Source organism: Malania oleifera, chromosome 10 (genome assembly GCF_029873635.1).
Source record: "Malania oleifera isolate guangnan ecotype guangnan chromosome 10, ASM2987363v1, whole genome shotgun sequence".
Lineage (NCBI taxonomy): Eukaryota > Viridiplantae > Streptophyta > Magnoliopsida > Santalales > Ximeniaceae > Malania > Malania oleifera.
In genome coordinates, this window is record NC_080426.1 from 7,766,472 (window position 1) to 7,775,054 (window position 8,583).

Sequence of the window (8,583 nt, forward strand, 5' to 3'; positions counted from 1 at the left end):
ACTCTGTAACTTCAATATATCTTTATTGAAAATTTTATCATGTTGTAAAACGAGAGAACTGAATTCAATGACCAAAAGAAGCCCCAATCTCAACAAAAACTGATGTCATGTGCACCTTTATATGCCACTGTCCCGACGACAAATTATGTTTTGCGTTTTACACGTTTTCTTATTTGACCATATCTTCTTTCTCCACCTTTTTCTATCACAATCTCAATGAAAACGCAAAAGGAAATCAACCATTTTGCTTACCAAACATTTATTGAACAGCACACCAGCTGGAGGAGAGGAGATAATGCTAAATCAACAAAATTCAGGAAAAGACGATAGAGAAATATTGGAAAGAAATGCTTATGGCCAAAGATGCTCCTCTCCCTGACAAGCAGAGTGAAGGTATAAATATGAATCACATGATTACATATGCATAAAATGGTTCTATGCAACCATTGCCAAGGAGAATCATCCCAAAACAGTAAGCAAAAAGCGAACTTATCTCTTTTAGGCAAAAGATATTGACCTTGCCCTAAGGTTTGACAAAAAGGCAATGACCATTCTTGAAGTTTTGAAAATTTCAGGCACTTTCTCTTGAAGTTTCAAGAATTTCAGAGAAAAAGAAATAAACAATTCAGTGTATTTTGTAAAAAGACAAGTTTTTTTGGAGATGTCCTTGTCTTTTTAACAAACCTCAAAGGAGTTGTGTGATATTTTTGAAACCTCAGGGGAGGTCTATATCATTATAAAAACCTCAAGAGAGGCTCCATTTTTTTGTCGAACTTCAAGGGAAGTGAATGCATTTTGCCCATTTTCTTTTTCCACAATCTTCTTTGGGTAGACAAAAGTGAGAAATGCCTATACACACATACATATTATTTATGAGATTTTGACAGGGTCTGCATTCAAAAAGAAGAAAACCCTTTATAGCTAGGGCAGACATTAAAAACCTGACCTAATTTGACCCTAAGCAGAATTAACTCAAAGGGTGAACGAGACAAATGTGCCACATCCTTGGTAGACTCACAAAATTACAAAAGAACGACTCACACCAATTCAAACCAACAAACATGACATTGTAAAGATGAAGAAGTTCACTACCATTTTCAAACCAAATCCCAATATTGCATAATATTTAGCAAGATAGATATACCTCGACCTAGCAAGGTACAATAAATTCCTAAATTACAAATTACCAATTACAAAAGAATCACATTCACCCTCAGTTTTCCAACAAGCATGACACCATAATGTTGCACATAAGTAATTTTCAACAAAATCTGGGTATAAATTGCATGTCATATATTTGCAGTTATTTAACAAACTTAACCATAAATAGTTCTTTAAAATTTTTGTATAAAAAAATAAGAAAAAACAAACCTGCTTTATCTTACTTATTTTGGAGACTACACTACACAAAAAGAAGCTTGTGAGAGCAATGCATGTATGGCCTAAGGTTGAGAAATGATTATGCCATCTTCCATTCTAGCTCAGGGTTACCCTTGCCAATAACCCCTGCTTGCATCCAAGCCAAGCCTATTTATCAATCTCATTCAGTAAAAGAGTTGAACCAACAAACAACTTGATAGCTATGCTGGAATTCATAATTTTCATATCCTAGAACTGTATCATTATATGAGTGCGCTAAAACCCCCTTTTTTTAAACTTTCTCGGTCCTGCACAATCTAGCAAAACCAAACATACTAATTTGTTAAGTAATTACCTTAATCATGAAGGTATCCTAATAAAAATAACAAAAATAAAAATAAATGAAAATACAATAAAAATTTAAAAAGTTTAAATAGCTTTTGTTTGCATACTGTATCAAGGCTGCTGCCGGATTGTGAGTTCTGCTGCTTGAGCAGCTCCCATTTCGCTACGATGTCAGCACACACATTTCCTTCCCAAAGAACACAAGATATCCTACAGGGTTTGCAATACGAAAATCTAAGAACAAATTCCAACTATTTTCACATTTCACTTTCCAAAACCATGATTGCTGCAAGCTCTAGGCCCATGAAACCAGCTCTCCCATCGGGTATAGAGTTCCCAATAACCATGTTCCAGACATAAACATGATCAGAACGTAGGTAAACCCCTCATCAACAAGGACAACACAGACTGAAATCATGTCTCTACTGACTGCCTTTCTATTGTCTTACTGAATTGTCTTCAACATTTTCCTCATCTTTCACTCCATTGAAAATCTCATGGTCATCAAAACCTGCATGATACACAATAAGCTCAAAACCTGCATGATACACAATAAGCTCAAATGGAAGAATTGCCAATACCTGCTGCACCCAGCTCTTCAGCATCATCATTTAAAGCCCCCAAAAGCAGCGTGTTCTCTAAAGCCGGGTCAATCGCCATCCAATCTGAGCTCCCACAGTCCTCTGAGCACACATTGTTTTCTGCAATCCAGTCTTCAACGAAACAAACACTATCAAAAGAGATGGGGTCTACGGAATCCTCTCCCCTGCTCTTTTGAACCCTGTAAGAGAACCAGTAACTGAGCAAATAAAAAGATTCAGTCCAACAAATAAAGGATAAATAGGATAAAAATATACTTACATTTGCTTCAGTTGCAAATTGTATTGCACAAAAACAAGGTCATTGAGTCGTTGCCGCTCCAGGCAGTTTCTCGTATTGTACATTTGCTCAAAAGGAACCTGGCTTCGCTTATGCCCCATTAAACTACAAGTTTGACTAAGAATACGGACAGCTAAACGTGCCAAATTTGGGCAACCCCCTCCATACGTTGACCACCATTCGACTGATAGGATATATATTTTAAAAGAATCAGCTTGATGTGAACTCAATACACACAAAAAGAACAGTTCTCAAAGGATAGGACTATAAAAGATGTTGAATCTCACTCTTATATACATGCTATACATTGAAAGGTCACAAAAATACCAACCATAAGATGAACACAAGTATATATCAAGAAATTTACACACCGTTTTTGACAACGAAGGTAATGCTTAGGTTTCACCACTAAAATATGTTACTCTTAGGACAAAAAATATGAAATTACCGACCAAAAGATGAACATAAGTTGTATCAAGAAACTTTCTCACTGTTTTTGTTTATGAAGACAGCTTAGGTTCCACCACTATAATAAGCTGCTTCCCTATCACAACCTGTTGATGACATGTTTGGGCAAAAAAGTAGAGGGAACATGTACATTGAGTCACTCCCATGGTTCTAGTGTTTTCAAATGCTAAATTTACGAGCAGGTAAAGGTCACTACCTTCGAGCTCCCAGTGAAATTGATTATGCTTACTGATCATAAAAGGAGTATAGCAAATCAACTAAGTTGTAATACACCAAATCAAAATGCCCAGCAAATAAATAGATAGATAAACAAGGTGAAAAATAAATAAATAACCAACACAAGCAACAAAAATGACCCTCACCGGGAAGCAGGGTGTCTCTAGCTCTAATTGCCATCTTGCGTCCAAAATCTCCAACAGCATTCTTATATGAGTTCATCTCTTTGATGATTTTGTCTTGAATTTTTATGTCAGTAACCAATCTCTCTATACAATCAAACATTCCCGACACGATATCACTATGCATATCTCCTTCAATACTATATAAGAACCTGGGGTTAAGGTAGAAACCTGCAGCATGAAGAGGGAGCTGCCGTAGTTGTTCCCACCTAAAATCTATAATATTCCAATAAATTGAATATTCCTTCTTCTTGACAAATTCTTTCTTGATCGTTTCTTTAGCTCGATACACTCCTGCATAAACATATCCCATTGCAGGCCTTTTCTTGCTACAAACAATTCTTAATAGTCGCAAGAGTGGGTCTGTTAATCGTATAACCAGGTGGCTGGAGGACCAAAATGATTGGTTACTAATTGAATCTAACATCATCAGCCCCGCTGGTTTCTTTGAAAATGGGCAGTCCATCCATTCCTGTGAAGTAACCATTCCCTCCAAGTTCTGCTTAAGCGCAAACATGCGTTTTAATGACACAAAATTTGTCGCAAAGCAAGTGAGTCCCACTTCCACCAAATCATTGCCAAAAGTATACCTTCTCATCATATTCAAAACAGCACTGTGATTATAGACAAATGTTGTCATAGATCTAGCTTGTTCAAGTACTGCATTTATCCATTCAAGTTTTCCAAAATCCTCAAGCATAGAATCTATGCAATGAGCTGCACATGGAGCCCAATACAGAGAAGGGAAAGTATCAATCAATTTGGTCCCAGCAATAAGATATCGCTCATCACCAAAAGTAATCACTTGTAACACATTTCTCACTCCTACTTGTTCCACTGCTTCCTTAAGTGTTTCATACAAAGCATCTGGCAAATTTTTTACATCAGATATATCCACAGACTTCAAAAACATGGTTCCCTCAGGACAATAAACCCAAAAATTTAACAATGTTCTACCCTTCCCAGAATTCCATTCTTCAGCCAAAAGAGAACAACCAGTCCTTCCCCAAATTCCCATGTATTGGTCAGTATCATTCTTCACTTCTTCTACTGTATTCTTCAAAATCCAACCCCGAAGATCATGATACGAGGGTGTTACGGCCACTGAACCTTGTGAAGCGATTGCATCAATCATTGGTCGGAAATAAACAGAGTTCACTGCATCCAGAGGAACCCCAACATCATAAAAAAACCGTCCGATTGCCATACAAACTTGGTTGTTTGGCCTTTTTGAACTCAACACAATACTATTAGGATGAATGTCTTCAGGAGTTGCGGAAGGAGAGGAATTTTTTACAGCCTTCCCTTTCTTCTTTCTCCCCACAATTTTTTTTGCTGTGCCTTCCTCTCGATTTGCTACCAGACTAGAATCCGGTTCAGGTGGATTAGTTAGAACTTGGAGTCCCCGATCATAAAATCCATCAATCTCATTAGGAATTCGATTAATGCTTGTAATTTCTTCAGCAATTTTCTGCTTTTTCCTCTTTTTTGCAACAACCCCATTTAAGCTTTCTTGCATTAAGAGCTGAACATCAGGTAGGACTCTAAGACAGGTAGACGCATTACCCGTCTGACCTGCCAGATGTTCTTTAATTCTATGAATCCCACCACCCTTAAAGATTTTACCACAATAAATGCACTTGAGCAGCACCCTATCCCCATTTTTAAACATTTGACAATGCTTCCATGCCGGGTCATGTTTTTGTGACGTAATAGGTATGGGTTCCAAGCCAGAAGTCATCTTAGCAACCTTAAAAGCAAATCAAGTGGACAATAAGCTAATCAAGACGCATGTACAATTCTACTACAGCAATCATTCTTTCTTGAAGTTCATGAAGGTAATTCAACCAACACCCTTCAACATGAAAGAATATCTATGCAAAACTAACACAGAGCAGTAAATTGAAATCAAGAGAAGAAGGGTCAGAGAACTTTACATGTTTTTTATTTTCAGAATGCCAGAGAGAGAGAGAGAGAGAGAGAGGAGCGAGCGACCGAGCCAACGAGCGAGCGAGGGGGGTTTGTGGTTTATAAAACCGTGGAAAAGGAACCGGATGAACCGGTTAGGGCAGCGGTCAGCCGGTCGTGATTAGCTTCGTTTGTTCGGATTTTACCGTATGATCCGGCCCGTAAGCGGTCAAAGTTCCAAGACGAACCGGTCTTTGGTGAAGGAGAACCGAAACATCCGGTTACCTTGCTAGGGAGCCGGAGATGGTAGGACACGCGCCACCAAAACCGGCCCACGGCCGCCGACTTCTCGCTCGAACCACTGTTTTTTTCGTGTACATCGTGTCGCGCGGAGCGAGCGAACGAGCGGGCTCAGTTTCTTTTCTCCCTGTTTTATTGATGTTTGATTTTTTGAGATCAGACCGATGGAGTGGTTCATGTACACATTTTTTTTCAGGGAAATTTCAAGCTTTTCGATTTCAAAACCGGGAACTTCTGTCTATTTTTTGAAAAGTTTTCATACAATAGCTGTCGATTCAGTCTTGAAATTAGGGTTAGGGTTTGTGTTTTGGGATCGGAATATCACTCTGCTGACGTCAATGCGCGGGGTGTTCGGCGGCAAGATCTAAATTGCAGGGGAGACACGGATGGAGGATATTTCCTCGTGCAGTGTTTCATTGGATATTATAGGAATCCAGTTGAAGTTTTTGCATCGATCATCAACTGGTTTCGTTGGAGATTTTTTTGATCGGGCTGGCGATGAACTTAGGAAGCGAATATTTGCAGTACAATCTACAGACAACGGAAGAAGCATTCCGATGCATAAATTTCTAGGTAACTCCTCTTCTTCCACCGAGTCCCGGTCCCCCTCCTGCACAGCATCAGAAATGAGAATCTATTCGACGTCGTTTTGGCGGCTCAAGGATAGAACGATACGAATTTGATAACTAAAAAATATATTATAAAAAAATTAAACGCATAAAACTCTGCAAAATATCCCTTTAAACCAAAATACTTACTATATAACTCAAGTATTTTTTATATTAATATTTTCTTTAATAATAAAATTTTTAATTAAGTAAACTTCTATTCCAAAAACTGTGACTCCATTAAAATCTTTAATAGATGGACAAAATTGCCATGTGTTAGAATTTAAGAGAGCCGAAATAATGTAGATTTTTATATTGACTTCTAATACTCTAGCCAGACTAGCGAGTAAATCCTTTCAAGAGATCCCCTTCTTGCATGATGCCCTGACCACAATTGGAGCCGCCGTGGCAACACTATCGACGCCAGCCATGGATTGGTGCCACCGGCAACTATAATGATTTCATTTTGGACCTGGTTCCCCAAAATTTAACAAATTCGTTTACCTTAACGCTTGCAACCCAAACTCATTACTCTTTTTTTTTTTTAGATTATGCATTGGGTTTCCACGTGTCCGTTTTACGGTACACGTGACTAATCCCACGTCCTTTGAAGCTAACTCCACAACTCCAAAGGGAGGTAAATTTCAGGAATCCAGGAACGAAAACGAACCCGGGAAGATTTGAACACCTGACCTTCATGAGAGGCACTCCCATAGCCTGCACTACCACCTGAATCACACCATGGGAGTATTGTTGGTGGACTACAGATGAGCGCATTGTTTTGGAAAATACGGCTTTAATTCATTTCTATAGATTTCTACAGTTATGTTATTTTGATTGGTTGTACTTCAAAAATCAGAGGCTATTATAATCTTTTGGTGACGACTGTTAGTGACATTTTGGATAATTATAGGCGATTATATAATGATTATTTTAATTTGGAGTATTAAATAACATTTAATATATGAGGATCTGTATATTTCAGCCCAAAAATATAAGTACTTAGCAAATCAAATTTAACTTAAGTTCTAACAAATAATTTACAACATCAAGCAAGGGAACCTATAGGCCCTTAATCACATCGACAAAGAAGAACCAATTAATAAAAACCAATGAATATTTTATCTTATCCCCCCACCCCCCACTCCCCCTCGTTCTTTTTAGAAGGAATCCCAACAGAGAATTTAAACTCAAAACCTCCCAAAAGATGCCTCCTAGGGCTTGAACGATCAGGCTAAAACCCAAGTTCCAGCATCAAAAAGTTGAACATGGCACAAGTTTAGTTCAATTTCCATGACCCAACACAAAGATGAAAGTTCGTGAGTAGCACAATTGATTGAATAATTCAAGGATGCATAATTTTATTTTTATTTTTATTCATTTTTTACCAAAGCATAAGTTGATAATTGTACAAAAACACTAGGAAGCCACAGAACCATGCACGTCGACTTGATATGTACATTAACCCAAATCTGCCATGCCCATATGGCATAGGGTCAAGTTGTCACAAGAGAACCAAACTCTGAGTTGACTGGGCCGTAAATTGAAAATAACAGCAATGCTATTCTATACGGGCTGTGCATCACAGGCTCACATGACAACGGCAACATGAGTGAGGTAGATAAGTTTAACCTTCCGAAGGGTATGACTTACTGTTGCTAGTTTTATATATGATCCATCTAGCTAGGACTTAACATTTATATTCTGCATCTAGTTCTCTTTGTTTCCAGTGAATGAAGTATGATTTCAAGTATCAAAATTTCTGGAAGAAACTCTAAATCTGTGTGTCCCAGATGGTCTCAAGTTTTGACTCAAACATATGGCAACAGGAAAAGAAATATGAACTCTTTGAGCAAACTGTCCAACAAAACTTTCAATTAGATGGACTGTAGCTAGAAATAAGATTGAAGTCTCATCAGCAACATGCAATGCAATCTAAAAATGAGAAATTACAGAATGAATGAGGGGTTAAAAAAGTGTCCCAAATAATAGGGAACATAACAAGTTGAATCACAGTGAGAAAAACAATATGCTGTTGATGACAACAGTTTATGCAAGTGTTCAAACTAATCTAACACGACAATGTAAAGGGAATGGAAGCAGATTTCCAGCCCAATAGATGGAATAGAGGGTTAGAGTTAAGATAATGCAGATTCTGCAGAATGAAGCAAGTTCATAATAGGAATGAACTCATTTGTCCCACTGAAAAATCAAAGTTTACCAGAACCACAACATGCATGAATGGAAATACATTCAGATTCAAAATAACGGCAAAAATTAAGCAAACCAGCAAACGAATAATTTCCAAGCATGCCGCA

General features: G+C 37.9%; 1 protein-coding gene across 2 annotated transcripts; it reads right to left on the reverse strand.

Annotated features, from left to right (window-relative positions):
• Nucleotides 1-1,258: 1,258 nt before the first annotated feature.
• LOC131165491 (uncharacterized) lies at nt 1,259-6,314 on the reverse strand. 2 transcript variants are annotated; one of them, XR_009139585.1, is made up of 6 exons: nt 5,387-6,267; nt 3,414-5,199; nt 2,566-2,767; nt 2,286-2,485; nt 1,812-2,215; nt 1,259-1,676 (listed from the first exon to the last, which is right to left on the reverse strand). XR_009139585.1 is itself a non-coding variant. In XM_058123355.1 (5 exons), the coding sequence occupies exons 2-5, from the start codon at nt 5,188-5,190 to the stop codon at nt 2,142-2,144; spliced, it is 2,253 nt and encodes a 750-aa protein (XP_057979338.1). In that variant the 5' UTR covers nt 5,191-5,199; nt 5,387-6,314; the 3' UTR covers nt 1,259-2,141. The 2 variants fall into 2 exon arrangements, 1 of the variants encoding a protein (XP_057979338.1); XM_058123355.1 differs by having other exon boundaries at nt 1,259-2,215; nt 5,387-6,314.
• Between the last annotated feature and the right edge of the window lie 2,269 nt (nt 6,315-8,583).